General features: G+C 35.0%; 2 protein-coding genes and 1 long non-coding RNA gene across 5 annotated transcripts in view; 2 read left to right on the top strand and 1 right to left on the bottom strand.

Moving 5' to 3' along the window:
- Vacht (Vesicular acetylcholine transporter) overlaps positions 1-20,821 on the top strand; it is a 118,949-nt gene that overhangs the window by 747 nt on the left and 97,381 nt on the right. Inside the window, exon 2 of one of the 2 annotated variants that reach the window (XR_011799727.1) lies at positions 561-3,956. Coding sequence is in view for 1 of the 2 variants with exons in the window: in XM_072002505.1 (XP_071858606.1) it covers positions 720-2,468 (1,749 nt within the window). In the remaining variant the exon portion in view is untranslated. Of the gene's footprint in view, positions 1-560; positions 9,494-20,821 lie in introns of those variants that run through there. The other variant, XM_072002505.1, reaches the window with a different exon arrangement.
- The window catches only part of LOC139986871 (uncharacterized), a 166,718-nt gene that overhangs the window by 52,556 nt on the left and 93,341 nt on the right, over positions 1-20,821 (bottom strand). The gene's annotated exons all lie outside the window — the stretch shown is intronic.
- Chat (Choline acetyltransferase) overlaps positions 13,042-20,821 on the top strand; it is a 183,944-nt gene continuing 176,164 nt past the window's right edge. Inside the window, exon 1 of one of the 2 annotated variants that reach the window (XM_072002502.2) lies at positions 13,042-13,197. In XM_072002502.2, coding sequence (XP_071858603.1) covers positions 13,191-13,197 — 7 coding nt within the window. In that variant the 5' untranslated portion in view covers positions 13,042-13,190. The remainder of the gene's footprint in view (positions 13,198-20,821) is intronic. The other variant, XM_072002503.2, reaches the window with a different exon arrangement.

The following is a 20,821-nucleotide window of genomic DNA, read 5'->3' as shown; positions in this document are numbered from 1 at the left end:
AGAGTAAAGCCATACCATCCACAACTCGACCTTCACCCTCGTTTCGCTGGCGAGACCCCGTGTTTTTATCTCTCGTAACACGATACACAATACCAGACATAGGTAGCTAGGTTCAGATCGTGCTGCCTTATCGAGGGGGAGCCTCCACCCGGTGTCATGTTCACTTCTATACCCACCAGAAGCAACCGAGGAATCAACTAGACGACGCGTGGTTGGTAAACGGAGTGAAAACCTTCATCAAACGAAGACAAGCTCGTCCATGCTGTCGACGATCGTAAAAGGTCGGGTTGGGGTGGGATGAATTGGTAAGCGGCGATCAGGCCGGGTCAGGGCTCCCCTTTCTTTCAAATTTATCAAAAAGAAATTATCTATTGGCCCACGGTGCAAAGAAAATCCCGTAACGAATGTTCCGCCTGGTGAATTATATAACCCAGGGAAAACGGGAGATTGCTACTAAAATATCGAACGAAAGATAAAAAGAACGAGAAGAGAAAATAAAAACACATTGATCGTAGGAAGATTTCGGGAGCTAACCGTGCCAACTCGGTGATCTGTTGTAGGTTACCCCCGGCCCGGCCTGATGCGCGCCGCCCAAATCGCGACGATTTCTTCGTCACGATCACTCCCAAGGTCGCATCAAGTGATCGCGATTAGTTGCTCTCGCTAGACCCTGGAAGCCGTTGCTGATCTATTAAAGGCGGATATCTAAAGCAACCACCATGACGACGATACCGATACTCAACATTGAGTTCAGCGAGCTCAAGGAGATCGTGTGGACCAAGTTGCAGGAACCGAAAGCTCAACGGAAGCTAGTTCTGATTATCGTGTCGATAGCTCTGTTACTCGATAACATGCTGTATATGGTGATAGTGCCAATCATACCTGATTATCTCAAGTACATCGGTGCGTTTGGGGACGTGGAAGAAGAGGTGAACGCAACGGGGCCGCCTTCGCATCACGGTCAAGATTCAGCCACAGGAGTGTTATTTGCATCGAAAGCTATCGTTCAACTAATGGTGAATCCATTTTCTGGCGCTCTCATAGACAGAATCGGTTACGATATACCCATGATGATAGGACTTTGTATAATGTTCCTATCGACGGCTGTTTTCGCTTGCGGCCGAAGTTACGGTGTCCTGTTCTTCGCCAGAAGTCTGCAGGGAGTGGGTTCGGCGTTTGCGGATACCAGTGGCTTGGCTATGATAGCAGATCGTTACACAGAGGAGTCAGAACGCTCGAAAGCACTTGGTATCGCGTTAGCCTTCATTAGTTTCGGGTGTCTGGTAGCTCCACCCTTTGGCGGTGCTCTTTATCAGTTCGCGGGCAAAGAGGTGCCCTTTCTGATACTCGCTTTCATCAGTCTTGCAGACGGAATAATGCTTTTGTTGGTGATGAAGCCGCTAAAAGAACAAGTAAAAGACAGCCAAAAGGAACATAAACAAATGATACCGATCTGGCGACTGCTCATAGATCCTTACATCGCTGTATGCGCGGGCGCTCTGATGATGTCCAACGTCGCGTTGGCCTTTCTAGAACCCACTATTTCGTTATGGATGGAGGATAACATAACTCGCGACAACTGGAAAATGGGAATGATTTGGTTACCCGCGTTCTTCCCTCACGTGTTCGGCGTCGTGATAACCGTCAAGATGGCCAAACAGTATCCTCAACATCAATGGCTGATGGCTGCCTCTGGCCTTGCGTTGGAAGGCCTATGTTGCTTCATAATACCATTCTGCAGGTCCTACTGGGTTCTTATGATTCCACTCTGCGGAATTTGTTTCGGTATAGCTCTCATCGACACTGCATTGTTGCCAACTCTAGGTTACTTAGTGGACGTGAGATACGTCTCCGTATATGGTAGCATCTACGCTATAGCTGACATCTCGTATAGCGTAGCGTATGCGGTGGGACCTATCATAGCCGGTGGTGTCGTAGAGGCGATCGGTTTCACAGCTTTAAATATCGGCATAGCCCTCTCCAATCTAATGTATGCACCTGTACTCATGTACCTGAGGCACATCTACGACTTCAAACCGTTCCAGGACGAGGCGGACGTTCTCATGCAAAATCCACCTGACAAGGAGTACCAGACGTACGTGTTGCAAGAACAGAGGCCACTCTCCGGCGAAGTAGGCAATCATCTGAATCAAACGCGTATGGAGACGAACGTGGATCAAGGCTACGATCAAAATTACCAAGCTGGACAGACTTACGATCAAAGTGGATACGGGCAGAATATTAATGCCTCCGGATACACTCAAGCTCCTACAAGTTACGAACAGCCACCTATGTACGAGCAACCGGCTAATTATGGCCAACAGCCTATGGGTTACGCCCAACAGAGACCTTACGGACAAGAGCCGCAGGCAGCAGGTCAAGTAGATGTGAATCCATTCAGGAGACCTCCTAACGTCGATCAGAAGCCTTCCGGCGATAGCAATCCATTCAGACAAGGAATGTATTAATATGGTCGACGAGGCTGCGTAGTTTATCGGGTATTCGTGATCGTTCACCATCGAATCTACAGGCTACTTTCGCGTCACGTCACGAATATCGCGAAATAGTCTTCGAGATAGGCTTCCAATTGTCAAGAATGTTAGCTGTCGCACGCGTATCGACGATCTTCTGCGAATTATGGCGATCGCAACGTTCGTTCTCTTTCGGTGATTTCACCAAGTGCATCGACGTCTCGTCATCTTGTGGTTACGAATTATCGAAGGGGGCCGTGTCGACTTCCAGAACGATGATTACTTCGAAATGTTTCGGAGCTATATCTCTAGAAAGTACACCGCGGAGTTCTATGCTCGCGTAATATTCGACGATGGTCTTGGGATCATGCACAGTGGTAGTGTCGGGAAATTTAAATCGGTCTTACGGATCAGTATTTTTTATTCGAGAGGCGATCGTTTCTTCGACGAAACTAGACGCGAAGGGAACGATGATGAAATTATGAAAAAAGTAGTGTTTATAAATCGTGAAGGGGCGTGATTGGTACTTGACATATCAGTTGCCATTAACTCGATGACTGTTTTCGAGATTTTATTATTTTACAATTCGTTTTACCATCTTTTCTCTGCCTTTTGCTTTACATTTGTTTTTTTTTTTTTTTTTTTTTTTTTTGAAACTTTATTCTATGTAAAGTTTCAGTAGTTCGATATCAGATTAAATGTCCGCATAAATTCATTTGACTGCTTATTAAATAAATATTAGGAAATTAATAAAAGCATTTATAACAGGAATTAATTTGAAACTTGACGTAGTGTAATTTTCTATACGTGTAATAATTAATAATATCAACATGAAATTTAAATAATTTTAAATTTACTTATAATTAGTACGAGATATATGAAACTTGCCGCGTATTTTAAACATAATTTAATAGATATTTTTGAAATTATGAGTTATATTAATAATACATCATAAACAACAGTCATCGTGTTGACAGCGAAAAATATAAATCGAATACCATAAAATCAGGTTTCCTAAACATATCCAAATCTATATGACAAGTAAAAGCAGCTAGAATGTAATGAAACAAAGTCGTCACTTTCAATTGCAACGTGCAGAAGTCGAAACGTTTAGAATGACAAATTCCTGCCGACAAAGTGGTCAGCGAAAAAGTAAGAGAGAACAGAGGAGAAAGGGATAATCTAAGAAGATGGAGAATCACATTCGTCCACATCTCGTGGGCCAAGTTGAAAAGAAGAACATAATCGCAACGGAGGCTTCCCCTCAACAAGGACCTTTGCTCGCGAATTGCCACGAACATCGGCAAATCCTCAGTTTTTATTTGTTTCGTTTGCATTTCATTGTTGAACCGAAGTATCATATCACTAATTAAGGCATCAAACTAGTAACTATCGAAGCTTTCATGTAGGTAATTGTATAGATAATGTGTACGGTAAGGAAGAAGTAAGTTTTCTTTAGCCGTGATATATAATGATATTGGCAAAGTACGTTGCGACTGTTACAACGCGTAATAACATATCATTCTTCTTTGATTTTATTTATTATCATTAATAATTAAGTATTTCATTAGTGATGTTTTAATTTTCATTAATTAAAATTCACGAATTAAAACGTCGAACGCAGCACAAACGAATGCTAAGGAACATTGAGTTGGACGATATTAGTTGGATAGCGACGAAGCATCGGAATGTTAAATTCGCTGATTAATCATTAATGGTAAAGATCCGAAATTTTATACAATTTGATATTTATAATTTACGATTTAATGAACATCAAAAAGACTCTAATTAGTTAGCTGAGTTAGCAGTTTTTTAGTACTTTGTCAACAGTATTGATAGGGCAATTATATCTCAAGAGTGAAGTAATATTGAATGCTACATATCTGTATTTTCATGAGCTTAGTTTTGTATGTAGAAACACTTCCGTTCGAATCTCGTTCGTTTGATTCGTCATGGAAAATCGTGCAATATTTAGATAATACGTAGTCCTACATTCCCATGCATATTATGTGTATGTGTATATATATATATATATATATAGACACACACACACACACGTATTTAACTACTATCGTGTGCCAGCGACTCGCACGTAAAGCTTTACGAGTCCTTCGAAATTCTTTTACCGAGACAATTAAGTTCTTTTTTATTCGCATCCGCCATTGGGCCAAACGAGGTTATTGGGCTGTTCGGAAAGTTTGTAGTGTTTTTATTAGCTAACACGTATCAGATGATGAAGTACTAGTCCTTGGTTCAACATGAAACTTTACTTTTTTTACGAAGTTTTCTATTTTATGAACCAGATACATAATTAAGATTAGTATCTTAAGAAACAAATGACTTATTTTCATGAATTTATTTAATACAAAGAGAATGTTAAAAGATAATATTTGAAATTATCGTTCTTTTTCCACATTTCGAATTGGAGTCGATCAGTTTGGTTTCTGATAGGTTCATATACGAAGAGCAAGTGAGAAATTTTAGATCTTAATTAAAATGTTCATTTCTATCTTTCTCATTCGTTGAATATGGTATGATTCCATTTTTACAAAACTTGTTATAAAGTTTATTCAAAACATATAGACAGGACTTTTAATATTCTAAAAGTCTGTAAAAGTCACTTAGGAGAATTCATTACCGAAAATATTTTTATCGGTATTCCTTAAAAGGCACATATATTATTCGGTGCATATATTATTCTAAATACTAATACTAATATCAGTAAAATACCAGTTGTGTAAAAATACATATCCTTCAAATGTTTCTTAACCTTCGCTACAAATCTTTCGAACAACCTAATACGTTTTCAGATATCTATCTTTTAATAGGTAAAATCCATTTGCTTCCGTTTTCACACGTCGATCAATCTCAGACAGAAAATCTCGCATTTCCCATTTATTTATCAAAAAAGAAAAGAAAAAGAAACAAACGATCGCGGATGTTATCTTAAGTTACATAGGTTAGATTGGAAGCAGTGGCGAGGAGGTGCGTGTTTCAGAGGCTCGTTAAATTTTACGCTCGTGTCCATCGCATGTTCGTACCTACTCGTCAATACTCAGAGACGTCGCGAGAAAACGAACGTATATAGAAACGACGTGTCGTCGACGACAATGCGCGCGATTCGAAAATGATTCGACGATTTCTGGTCGAAATCAAGGTCACGACGACCGACAGCCCGAGGATTCGAAGCGCGTTCACGACAAGAATACTGCGCGATATTTAGCGGTTTGTCATTGTATACTGTAATACTGTCGATACGAGATTTCGTAAAATTGCATGAAACAATTTGATCGTGACCACATTATGACTTTAGTATGTAACTTCGATGTCGTTCAACCGGTGCACTTCGTTTTTTCTGTCTTTTACTTCGACCTCGCAGCATTAACACTTCGTTGCTAATAGATACGACGTACTACGAGGGCAAAGGGAAGTACAGAAGAACGAAGTACACCGATCGAACGATATTAGCGCTACGTACTGAAGTCACAATATGGCCGCGATCTAGCTTCTCACGCGGTTTCACGGGATCTCGTGTAAATGGTGTGCATGTCAGTGACGATACTTTGTCGAGAAACCGTGGTCGAGTCGTCAACCCGCTTCTCGTTCGTCGCGTCCTTTCAATTAATCGTCGTGAGTGCTTTGAGTTTACAGTGCCTGAACTTTCAAGTTTTTACCTTCTCTCCCGTTATAAAATTCGTAACGCAGAACCGTACCTAAATCTCCCGACTTCGATGATTACGTATACTCGAGTCAAAGCAGCATAGAATCTTTAGATACGTACGTATATTTACATTTACGCCATAGGCGGTCGCAGTTTTCGTACTTTTTGTTCCGTAGTTGAGACGAAAGTTCTATCTCGTGATAATAAAATGATTATACATATATAAATACATAGTATATATACATATATTCGGACATATTCCTAGCAGACCTACGTTTTACGAAATATAACGTGTTATGCATCAACCTAGGCATTCCCACGAGTAAAATAAGAAAATATAAAAATTGTTATCTAGAAATACGGGTGAATGAAATGATACTAATAAACCGGTACAAAGATATATTGGTTTTTCAGATGTATTGATTAAGGAACTAATAACTTCCTCGAGTAACAAATATTTTATTTATAACATGATTTATAACAATCGATTACGATCGATTATAATTGATTACACTACGAATATTTCTACGATGAAATATTTCAGTACTGATATTAGTATTCATAACGTAATATTTTCATAATTTGCGCGTTAAAAGGAATCGACCGATATATAACCTGTCATATTTCGTGACACGTAGCTTTGTTAGGAACATGCCTATATTCGCATTGATAATTTCGTTTCTATGAGCTGGCCTCTATTATTAACGATCTTAGCGTAACAGTCGATGAAATAACAACGTGTCGCTTGCCGATGGTTATCGATGAGTGATGAATGATCGATACTCGAGAGAAATCGTTGTGCCGTGATTTACGTAGATAGCATTCTCACTTAAGTTCGTATAGGAAAAGATCAAAGTCTTTGTTTAGTCCTTTAGAATTGGTTGACTATTGTAGACTTTGCTACGGTGATATGTACATATGTTGCAGTTGTTGCAACTTTGTGAAGGTCGCAACAAGAGAGTTTGTGTGGTGAAGTGTCGGAATATTGTCCCTTGAGTTAGATATAAAGAATAATGGTAGTGCATTATTATACTTGGTAATGTTTAGGAATATAAAGACGACATCTATTCCACTTTTATCAGATATATTGCGCAAGGATTTATAACAGAGAGGATCGTTGTCCATGTTTGTCTTTCTCAAGAATTTCTGTTCGATATATTTCAATATTCTCTTCAACAAAATATTCATTTCATTACATAGTTCTTATTATTAAATACTATTAAATAATATATATTAAATATTATTAAATATTATCAAATATATTATTAAAAATATATCATTAAATACTTCTAGTTAAATCATGAAGTCGTGGAGGTCGTGACAGAGGATTTTAAAGAAGCAGTTATTTTTCATTCGACGATAAGTCAAGATATAGATCATAATATGTATATTATCATATTTCATAATATCGATTCTACCGTGTTGTGAGTTCAACTTCTAACTATTAGAATGGATTAGTATCTAAAAGGTGGTAAAATTTGACAAGGGTTGTTTTCCTTATTGTTTTGATAAGTTTCACAAGTTATTACACAGTTTAATTCTTTATTATGGTTTTTTTAAGTTTTGATGTTGTAACATATAAATTACTTTACATTTGTATATTTCATATTCCATATTAGCATATTCTGTGTTTAATCTGTTACGTATTGCTGCTATACAACGAATTTTTCCCCTATTTTCGCTAAATTTGTACAGTAGTCTATTGAGAATTCACGGGACAAAATTCTGCTACTTCGCTGCGCTCATTTTCTGCGTGCATTATAATTTAAATTATTATACCGAAGTTATATAATATTATATCGTATTGTGTACGTATTATGTATATATCTATAACATATAATATTATATAGGAGATATCTAAAATATATTGTACAAGTAAAACATATTCTATACATATAATCCTATATACATAGAAGATGATCGGAGATATCCCTTTTTTTCGTAAAACGGGTTCGCGTTGTCGAAAGCAAACGATAACTGTCGTGCATGGCGTTGCGCGTACCTACATCACAAAATTCTATCACAGTTATATATACTTATACGTAAATAATATAACATTTACGTATAGGCGCGTAACACACGTACTCGTAGCTTCTTTCCTTTCTTGTAAATACGTTACACATGCGCGAATATATTAAAAAGAGAAAATAAAAAAAGATGATATTATAGCAATTTCCCTCCCTTTTTCCATGTCAGGGAGTATATACTGCGTATATGTATATCTCGCCTATATGTATTATATCATTTGTGTGTGTTGATGGCGCGAGGGCGAGTGATCCAAATGTAAAGAAGAACACGAAGGAAGAAATATCAAACAGGAATGAAAAGAAAATGTCGGGTGCGGCTGTGTCCGTCAAGTGAATGGGCAAAGGTCATTGCATAGAGTAGTGCGGCAGGCATTTAGGTTGCTCGTGATATTTTCCTCAATTTCGCGTGTTCATTACCTACCTACCTTTATCGCGCGGTATAGCATAAAACGGACAAAAAAAGAAAAAAACTCGAACACTAGTAGAACTACGTACACGTCTTAACCGTAAATTAAGAAGGCCATCGCGTTGCAAACGTTGGATTGATGCAAAATTAATGGGAGTTTCTATTTTTTAATACTTTCTTTTTTCTTTTTTTTTTTTTTTTTAGAGAAATTTGAAGAAAAGGTAATGTTTTGTAATCGTTCTTCAATTTTGAAAAGATGTTGGTATATCTGAAATTTAGTACACTTTGTATTAGTTTGGAAAGATTTGGTGTATCGAGCTGGCGAGGATATCTGTTTTTTAATTTGAATACATTCGTACGCCTATACCTTGGAACAATATAACGAATTTGTTGATTAGTATCAAATTGATGTATATTTACTCAAAGTTGAAGTTTTTTCAAATTTCACTCTCAACCACGTGGTGTAGCTTAACGTAATTATAGAAAGTACAATATTATCCAAAATATCTTGTACATGCGAAAACTTCTATTATCCTTGCGTCAATCTGTTCTAATCTGTCCTTGCATAATACACTTTGAGACTGTTTAAACGAACACAAAGAAAGAAAAGAAAAATAGTGTCAGGGTTCCGATAAACCAGCACTTCTGGTGTGTATATACATACACCGAAGCTAAACGCACGTGCACACACTAACGAGTATATATACACGAATATATTTGGCGGTACACGGTACATGAGTCTAATAACATCGTACACAGAAGAAAAACAAAGATACACGGTTGGATTGATGACGTACACAGCGAAACACACATGTATGTATGTATGTATATTTAAAGGAATCAAGTGTCGAACTGCGTATGTACTTGAAACCTATGATATTGTAATGTTGTTGAACCGGTTATTAAAGATGTCATTGTTACCAAAGAATACCATGAGTTGTGTTCTTTAACACGTCAATGATCATTTATTAGTTTCGTAGCGAGTCCAGTGTTTTATCGTTCCGAATGACTTGTTGCGTTGAAACGTTTGCCATGTACCGTCGAGAATGTTACGGTTCATTCGGAAAGTGGTTGTTGATTAATTGAATAAAAAAAAAAAAAAAAAGAATTAATAGAACATTTGTGTTTCTTTTGAAATATTTCATAATTTGAAATATATTTGAGGTGCAGAAAATTATGTTTGAATTTTCTGGAGAGAACATGTTGTCAAACAATTCGATATCAACACTATCTTTGCATTCTTTTCTTTTTTAATTAAAAACGTGTTTTGTTACCATTTATGAACAGTTAAGAAACCGTCGATATTAGTCGCGCAGTCTGAATATTAACCAAGTTAAACTAATACAACAATTAAACTAGTACATATTTGTTTCTTACGAAATATGGATTTATGACCTATTTTCAAAAGTTACTTACACTTCCACTTTGGAATCTACAAGGTTCTCTCCCTTATCAATTGTCTTATATTGCAATATTCTTTTTTAATTGCTGTCCAATATAAAAGACAAAAAATCAATAAAAGTGGACATGTCGTATTATTTTCATGTGATCCTTACGTGTTACACAAAACGTTTAAAAGTTTCATTAGCATTGCAATTAGAAATGAATATCTTGCCATCTTTATGTACATTTTCGGATTTGTTTCGGACTTTATCAATATAATTATGATGATCGTGTCTTGTCACAATATTAACAAAATTTCAAAACATTTTGTAAAACACACAAAAGACGTTCGTAAAATGTTTCTATAAACGTCCAAACATTTCTGTGCATCGTAGAAATTTTACGACTGTCTGCTATCCTACACCGACTGCAGTGGTATTCATTAAACAGTATTGATTGTTTCCATTTGGTTTGCTGGTAATAATTTTAGGCTTAGTATTTGGGCGCCAAAGGCAGTACAGGATTGGCAACCCTTAGATATCTGAATAAATTACATAACGCTCGTTTAATACTCATTATGAGACATTCGTACAGAGTGAAACAATTATAATCAACTTATAACTTAATTATACATCGATTGGATCACAATTTTTATTCAAATTATCATATACTCGCTATTTATAATCTTCAAGTATCAATTTAAAATTTTCCCAACGTAAATATAATGCTTCTTTGTTCGAACACTATGGAAGTATATAAAGTATATTTTTACAGCATTGTACAAAGGATTTTACAAAAAGAAAAAGTTAGAAATCATCGCTGAATTCATGTAGTAATTTTTTCCTTTCCTCATTTTCTGTCGACGAAAGTAATACAAGAAGAGATTTGTACACTAACGATATCACTATAGGTCTTTGTAGGAACATTTTCATCTTTTCCCAATTTCGGACAATACTAAAACTAAAAACCAAGTTTCTAACAAACTTACAGCATTTTGGGTAGAAATTTATTTCTAAGCAAGAAGCTTCCTTCGACCATTTTCACAGCAACAAAATTAAGACATCGTCCTAGGGTGCATTAAACGACATTAAGCTTGCTCGAAGCGACTCTTGCAGGTTCTTCGTCGAATGGTCGGCAGAACGTTCAGCCGTGAAATATTTAAACGACTCGCAGGGATATCGAGCGAGGCTTCGGCCGCTTAAGTCGGCGAAAGTAACGGCACGCGCCACGTGAAATTCGGGCCTAATGAAAAAGCAAGTATAAAGCGTGCAGGCGGAAGAGGGAGGCGAGAACGCATTGATGGGATGTCTGCGGGGCCCAATGTCAACCTAACCCCATCAAAGTGTAATAATATTTATATTAGGGCGCGGCTGAGAGGGTAGACACATCGATTGGGGTGCGTGCTTGGGGAACAAGCCATTCGAGGGGTGGTGGACTAGCCTGGATACGCTGGAAACTCCCCTGATACCTAACGAGTGCTCCGCTCGTTCGCCATTCGAGATATCGATCTAGCTGGTAATTAGACTTAAATAATATCGATAGCCATTGGACGAGCGCGATATCGATCGCGACCTTTGCCACCACCTGCGAACCTGTCGCGCGCTGTTTAATTCAGGGCGTTGTTTGAGCTATGATCGCATGTTGTCCTACATTAAAGTTATTCCCCCCTCGTGTACATTTCTAAGACAAGGGTATCGATCTGTTTCTATTTTTAACGCCGCTTCGCGACTAAGATTTTTCACGAATTTCGCTTAGCTGACAGTTTTTGGCTGGTTACTCGTTGTATTTGTTGAGCGATTGATTGGCGGTGACGCGTAGCTGCGTTTGTAGAAAGCTTTCAGGTAGTTGATAATTAGAAGATCGAAACGAAATTGTCATGTATGCGTGTTTGGAAACTATGCTTATTGACAAGACGCTTATAGTCTGTGGTTGAGGAGCGGTGATATTTAGTTATAATTGTATTTACTGGGTCACTATTATAGTTCTTGGTAAAAATATTTGTTTCGTACGTTTGAGACATTCTTAATTTTAATCAGAATTTATAAACATTATAGTAAGGTGATACTACAATTGCTAACAATTGGGAAAATATTTATTTAGAACGTTTGAGAAGTTCTCAATCTTAATCACAATTCTTAAATATTCTACAATATATATGTAGTAGTAAACTTTTAAAAATGAGGAACCATATTTTCTTTAGAAAATGGTAAGAATTTAATATTCTTTGTTTTCATTATACAAGCTTGTATAAGGTGGATTGCAAATATAAAAACACTTGCAATGTGTTATTACGTGTGTATTAGCTAAGAATACAGCCCGTATGAAAATATGTGTAGATGCAGATCTATTTATTTTCTGATTCTAGATGTTAATTTATTCGTAAGGAAATTAGAAGCCTGAAATTAACTACTCAAAATTTGGTTACCGAGCTCAAAGAATGATATAAACGAATAGTACGAATTTACCAATTAGGAAAAATTAGGAAAAATATTAAGTTTTCCCTTAAAAATTCCGCGAACCTATTCCTAAGGAGAACATCATTGAATTAATATTTCTAATTGAAGATAGAGATCTAGTAACATTGATCATTTTATACAAATGGTTCTTTATATACCAGTAGGTTAAAACGTGGGAGTATAAAATGATTGATTATGTATTAAATTTATAATAGAGACTATTTACTTATTTATTCATTTAGAAACTGTCATTAATATCATTTGGTTGTTTATTATTGAATATCGTATATATCGAATACCATTTATCTATTCATTCTTCATATCTTGTGTCCTCAAAATTTATATGTAATTAGCGTAAAAGACAAAATAATAACTGTGCAGCAACAATGCAGCCAATGTACAGAACTAATACGCAGTCAAGTATAAATTATAATGATGTACTTCTAGCAAAGAATACTATATACACACATACATACATATATACATGTGAGAAGAAATTTCACCTTTTCTATTTGTTTCACAAAGAATACAATATCTTATATGTCGTGAAACAAAATAAATTGAAAGTTTGTTTATTGTTCGGATGTGAATACAATACTTTGCTGAAGGTCCGGAGTGTATAAAGTTCGTACCGATTATTCTTTTATCGACGAGAACGTGAACGAGGGTATTGAAAGCGTAGCGAGGACGATTGTAGAGATTTCAACGAACTTGCCGATGACTTCAATGAATTCGTTACGGCTATGCAACACTGTTTGGATCACCGTTTTGTATTAAAGTCGAGTGATGACAGGTAAATATATTCAAAATTTTATAATTTGTTATTACAGACTATTTTAAATATTTCGTTTCGGTATTATTGTTTGTCTAATAAAAAATAATAGACTAATTAAATCATGGAAAATGATCAGTATATTAATTAAAACGGTTATTTATATTTTTATAATAGTTTATTATATATTTATATAATAGTTTCATTATTTGATCAACAAATTTAATTTTAACGCATAATACATTCTTTTAACAAGGAAATTAAAGTTGTTATAGGTACACTCTTATAACTTATCACATCGAAATATTACTAAATCAGTAATAAAAAAATTCAGTGGATTTTATGACAGGATTGTTAAAAAAGAATAGGATTTAAGCGATTAATTCTAAATATTTTGTTCAAGATAAATCAACATACTCCCTCCATAATTATAGCTTTTTTAATATTATTAGCGACACTTCAGGAGAATATACCATCTGCAAAACGTTATACTAATTTGTCGAGTAACTTGGTTTTCTTGATAAAAATTGAAAAGTGTTTATGAAAAATACTGTAAATGCCAAGATTGGAAAATTTTTATTTTTATTGGGAAATGTCCTAAATACCAACGAGAATATTATAGTGCAGAATTAAAGTGCGATTTCCCTTCCTAAACAGTTAATAATACCAGAAAATTGCTGTCACAATGTTGCCTCTAGAAAAAAAGATAATTGAAGATTTTTTGTAGACAACGCTGTAAGTGGAAAAATTAAAAAATGTTTTTCTATCGTATAATATCTTACATACTAACTGGAATACTGTAGTATACAATTTAAGAGCAATGTCTCTTCGTAAACAATTACCAGTAGTGTTAAAAAGTGATGCCACCGGTACGTCCAACATTATCTCTGTATAAAACAATGTAAGTTAAGTAATAGACATGCTCGAATACGTAAATACTAAATATGACTAATTTTATAACAATTTTTACCCGGAACATTATAAAATATGCTTTTATAATAAAAATAAAAAGAACATCTTAAAAAAATATAATTTTTGTTTTTATACATGTTGTCTAGGGACAAACAGAATTGATAGTTACAATGCTTGCAAATTTTAAATGAATGGCACTTTTAGTTTTCTCTAGAATAAAGAAATAGCACACGCAGGTTTTTCTTCCGAAACAATTCTTTTCTTGGTCAACTTTGATTACATTAATACAAGAAATAGAGAATTTTGTGATGCATTTGGACTATTGTACATTTCAGATTTTATAACGATCAAAACAAATCAAACCTTGAAAGTAATTTTAAATCAGAGAAGCTGCCTCTCTGTACTAAAAAATTTTATGTTTGGCACTTACGGCGCCGTCTACAAGAAGTCTTCAATTAACAAATTGTGAATTTCGTCGTCTTACAAATTGTTTGGTTTCACAGAATCTATAATATATCGCGGTAATTCAGGTTAATATTGTCGCCAATTTTACGCAGGACTTAAATCATTATCACATCTCTGATTATCAAAACAGACTCGCTAATCGCGTTAATGATCACTGAAAACGATGACGATGCTAAACTAACAGTGTTGCAGGCAACACGAAGAGCGTTGGTAATCCCTAAATCCGATTATTCGCCTCATCGGTCCTCGACAACACCAACCTGCCACCCTCTGTGTTCAATCAATGTTTCTTTTGCTACCGTACATTTTCCCCCTTTACCGCTCATCTTTTCCTCTCCAGCCTTTTTTCCGCGATATTATTGCCTGACAAATGCTTCCGGAACACCTGGCAATTTTTCTATTAGAAAAACATCAGAGTAATAGGTTCTTGAATATTAGCTCATTGCGAAATATATCTTTGATAAGGTAGTAATAGTAGCAGTAGTAGTAGTTTATTTTCCTCGTCTTCTGGCTTTGAAAAAAGGATTTGTGTTTACAATCATTCTTAGAAAAATTAATTAAACGAAAAAGAGATTATACCATTTTTAGAACGATGATGAAAATTCCTCGATTTTTACATACGAATAAAATCCGATATCCCTGAAGATTAGTGTGAATGCGTATGAATGTATGGAGGACGATTATACGTGTTGGTGCATATAGTGACGAGACGAGCTGATATTTAGTGTAATCAATATATTTAAAACTGTTCGCAGTACAGAGTTAGTCATCGTTCGCTCGATAAAAGATTGCTCGATACTAACTCGCTATAAGAACGCTCGATAAAGATTGACTGATAACCGATCCAAGAAAGACTGATTGATAAGACGGCTCGATACTGACTCCTCTAAAGACTAACTGTCTTAATGATTGTGTCCGTTTATTTATACTGGTCGGGAGAGTACCGGAAAGTTAAAATTCAACTTCGGTTGACGGTTGCAAGTAGCGGCAACACTGTTTTGCCCGGAGTTTGTCGCTACATTTGGTACGTCAAGACGGTGTCAATGTCCCAAGGCAAAACAACAACATGAGTCGTTCTCGATTCGCATCGTCCTCAGACTCATGTGCCGCTACAAATGACAAAGAATAAAATTAATTACTTACTTTTTCGTTTCATTGATGTTTTATCATCGTGCAATTTGACGATCGAGAGGCTCGTTAAGTTGCGAAAATGAGAGTTAAATACTTCCAAATACGTATAAATATTTCAAAAAATTGCTTCAAATCGTGTCGATATAATCGTGATAGTGAAGTGATTAGAATTCATTTTGATACCAATGAAACTGCAAAATTTTGTGAAATATATTCATAAGAATATATTCACAAAAGATTTCTATAAGTATTCAAATACTAGCATGAACTATATACTGTATAAGCCACAGCTGAAGAAGAGAGGGTCGGATGACGGTTAAAGGATCTATAAGATAAAATAAAAAAATTTTTCCTATTGCTAATTTAGGAAACTTAATTCCTTGCTTTGTTTCTCCTTTGTCTTTCTCCTTTTGATTATCTCTCTCATCCATTCTTTTTCTCTTTCCTCTTGCTATTTTGTATCTTATTATATCCTTCATTCTGATCATTCCATCGTATTCTCCCAGTGCTCCATATTTTCTTCTGTATTTCTCTATTATCTCTTCGCTCTTTTTTCATCTCTGCATCTAAATCTTGCGATCATTGCTTTGTTGTACTCTGCTTTGTTTTCTTCTATGATTTCCCTGTCCTTCTTGTTGTATCTTCCTTCCACGATTCGTTCTTATAGCCTCTGTGCATTTCGCTCTATCTGTGGCAAATCGACCGTGAGCATTCTTTCCATTGTTCCTCCTGTAGTTAGATCTCGTCTCTCTATCCCCTTCCGTTCATAGTACAGCAGCGGTTAATGTTAATGTTCGCTCGTTTGAATTTACGTGGCGAACATTATCCGAGCAGGTGTATTTCACGAATTGCTCGAGGCTAGGGCTTATCTTTCTTCGGCTCGTTCGCCTCATGCTGCGCCGGGAGCAAAAGTGAGACATACCGACAGTAATAAAGACGCACTGAGAGCGAAATGAATAAATGAGATATGTTGGGAGTTATTTTTCTAACTAAAAAAGTAACAAAATTTTTTACATCATTCTGCGTAAAAAAGGATTTTTTACATTTTCAAGAAATTGAATAAAAAATACTAGTGTTATGATATTCGTGTTTACAATATTTCTTTTTCTTAATCGTTTTTAATTCGTATAATTCAACATTATTCAAATATAGTCATGTTCGATATCATTTTTATTGGAAAAACCTCAGCAGTTTGATTATAATAATGTCGTAATTATAATTTGAAAAAATATAAAAATTATGTTCTTCTTCTTTCGATAATTCTTTTATATTTTCTTTTCTATATTATGACTTTCATATTTTCAAGAAATTGAATGGAAAGTACTAAAATATTACAACATTCGTTTCATACTTACTTTCTCAATCGTATTTAACCAGCATAATTCAAAAATATTTGTTATAAGATTACACGATACTGCAGTACTGATACTAATTGTTATACTGATTCGCTAGCCTTATTCGCTATACTTATTCGATCGACTGACTGACTTCTGGAGAACATGGTCGTCTATTTATACTGGTCGAGGGGGGTACCGAAAGGTTTGAACTTGTCGCCGGTTGTAGGTTGCACATAGCAGCGAAATTGCTTTGTCCGGAGTTTGTTTATTACATTATGTGCGTCGTACAGTGTTAATCTTCTATGGCAAAACAACTGTGTGAGGCATCTTCGTATCGAAACGTCCTAAGGCGCATATGCTGCTACAGATATAACACGAACGCTCGTTTCAAGCGTGTCAATTCCAAGAAACGGTGGAAATGATTCCGCGAACAGATATGTTCAAAGGGTCTATGTCAAGAATTGTGATAATTTAGATTGGTTTGACTGAACTCGGATTGGGTTACTCTCAGTGGATCTCTAGCTCAAAACCGAGCGAAAAAAGCGAATATTAATCCAGCACTACTCCGTACCTCGTCCTAGCTATCTGCCATTTTGACATTTCCTCCTGTGGTCTCAAATCGACTTCTTTCCAACATTTCTTGATTATATTATTATCAATAATTCTGTTGCTTCCATCCGTTCTTCATATCTTATTGCTCTTCTGACAACTTTAATCCTCGTTTTATCGACTTTCGTCTCTTCTAATAGTATTTGGGTGGAAGTATTGAAATACAAACCTAGAGTCCATTTTATGTACCTGGTTTGCAGACTCGCCAGATATTTCGACTCTTCCCAGCCCGTTGTTTCCGTGGCGTGAGGTATTATGCTCTGCACCAGACTTTGCAAGAACTTATTTTTGAGAAGGTATTTTTATAAAATAATCTTGTGCCGTACATGTGAAAGAATTTCCTGTATAAGAAATATTTACACTTAAATTTAGTTTAATTTGGAAAAAATTATATTTACTTTGGTATATTTTTTTTAAGAGTAGCATTATTAGTACGTACTTACTAAACGTACTTGCATCTATTTTCCCCAAATTCGAAATACTATACGAAAAAGAATGTACGTATTATATATTCATTTACTCATTTTTTACAAAAGACCCCAAAAATGTTCAAAGAATACATTATTATAAATTATAAATAGTCTTCATACAAAACTGCAACGCAGGTATTTTCATATTTTCAAAGAAATAACTAATATAGAGAAAAACAGCACGTATTATGTATTCATTTACACATTTTTTGCAAAAGACCCCAAATATGTTCAAAGAATATATCATAAATTATAAATAGTCTTCGTACAAAACTGAAACTGAATATTTTCATATTCCGAAAGAAATACCTAATATAGAGAAAACAGCATGTGTTATGTATTCATTTATTCATGTTTCACAGAAGACCCTAAAAAATGATAAAAAAGTACGTTATTATAAATTATAAATCCAAATTTGCGAAGCAGGCATTTTCACTCATTTGATAGTTGAAACGTAGAAAACCTTATAATGAATTATTTATTATAATCATAAGATAATATTATAAATATAATAAATAATTTATTATAATATTTTCTATTAATTATAATATTATATAATAAGTAATTGTAAATATTACAATGAAATATTTTATTATAATGCTAAGAAACAGATTTTCGGAAGAAAAGGAAAACACGCATTAATGTAATCCAAACTCATGAAAAAGAAAAGTGTAGCTTAATTTTAAAGAAACTAAATGTTCAATCCATAGACAAAAGTCAAGAACCAAATAAAACTAATGCTTATCATCATTACCAACTATTTCGAAAATAAAATTTCACTTAAATTCTATGCTACAGTTTTCTCACTGATACGTAAAACATTTAGCAACAAAAAATTAAAATTTTTCAATTTTGGCGCTTACAGCGTTTCCCGCAAATATCCCTCGGTCCTCGTGTTAAAGTTTCAAACTACAATTTACCTAATGAAATCTCCAACATTCGTTTACTTTTTATTTGGAAGAGCTTCACGTTTTTGACCGCTACGACGAGTTTACAAGATGTGCGCGTTAACGCTTTTTCTGTTTCATCGAAAGTTTAATTGCCAATCACGTTCACGAAACTCATCGAAGTTGATTCTAATTAACCTTAACGAGGTAACGTCGTCTGAAAGTGATCAAAGGCCACGGTAGTTGTGGCTGATCAACAAGTTAAAACGCACGACTCAATCTAGGCACATCGACACTCCGTGCGCGAACGTCTGTACGAGACGCTTACATCTTTATGTCTTTCTTCGCACCCTCGAGGAATGCGTAGCTGTCGTTCCGAATCTCGTCGAGAAGTCTCGAAGGGCCTACTGTCAATTAATCGTGCCAAGCCAATCTCGAAGGGTCGCGACTTTCCCCGAGATACGAAGGGCGAGGAGAACCGGGCGCGAGAACCTAATTCGGTTGGATGTAGACTACCTACTCATGTCCGGGTTCCTTTCTGATGTCCGGCATCCCGTGAATCCGATTTGTCGGCTCGTTTGTCTTCCAGATACATTTCCCAGATATACCGCCTCTCGATGGTCTAACACCAATCGACCGCGAAGATTGATGATACGAGATGAGTTTTTCCCTTATCGAATACAATTTTCTATAATGTATTTTATATCGTTTTTAATATACTGGTAGATGTAGCGTTTAAAAGTGATAATTGAAGGAGGAAAACACATCTGCCACTTTGTACAGGGAAGCAATTTTGAAATTGAATATATACGTTGTGAAAGACTTGTTACTAAGATTATCTTTTTATTTTTGGCTTTGGAGCTAAACAAAATATGATATGATGTAATTTAATGTGTATAAGTAAGAAATTAATGGTTATATAAATAATTCATCCATTGATGAATGTAGTCGATGTGATATATGTATAAATGTAGTCAATCACAATTATTAGATTGCGGGAAATTTAAAAGTGTAGAAATATACGAAATGCAACAAATGTTTGCAAGATTATAAACAATTTTTTAAGGATATATGTTCGTTGTAATGACGAAGATAAAATTCTTTTTAGATGTTTTTAATTCTGTTCGTAAAAATATGAATTTGCATAATTATCCGCAATATAGTAATTATAAATATTGATTGTTAGTAGTCACTTGACGATTAAAAATATTGGTTGTGAATCATCGATCGTTGTATGAATCTGTATTACGTATATATATTTTGGGATTGTTTTTAACAATTGGAGCTAACTAATATCTGATCTCACTCAAATATTAATTTTACGATGAAGGAAATATTAATAGTTAATCGCTAACCCATTTAACGTACATGCAACTGAATACTAAATTCAATCGTTAATTCAACTGCCGATTAAATACCTAATCTAATCGTTCATTATGCAGTTATAATATTATGCAATAAGATCGAATGAAAATTGAATTAGTAATGGAGACTAATCAAATATTTTAGTTGTGATAATTAACATATAATTGCATTAAATAGCAGCTGACAATTCTTTGTAGAAACGTCCAACAATATATATATATGATGATATAATATGATTAACTCATTGATTTTCATCTTGTTTCCCAAAATTATTATAAAATGTTATAGAATATAATTGACTTTTAGTGGTCTCTGTCATAATGGTTTATTATTTTTAGTGATCTTTATTTTTGTAGCAATATTTTAAAAATTCAAAATATTTAAATTTATATGCTCATATATCGACGAAAAATTTCCATTTTTAATTAGTAATTTAAAGATTATTATCGATGGCATAAAACATCGTACC

This window comes from Bombus fervidus, chromosome 4 (genome assembly GCF_041682495.2).
Source record: "Bombus fervidus isolate BK054 chromosome 4, iyBomFerv1, whole genome shotgun sequence".
Taxonomy (NCBI): Eukaryota; Metazoa; Arthropoda; class Insecta; order Hymenoptera; family Apidae; genus Bombus; species Bombus fervidus.
The sequence above is the reverse complement of the archived record's forward strand: the minus strand, read 5'-3'. Positions and strand labels throughout refer to the sequence as shown.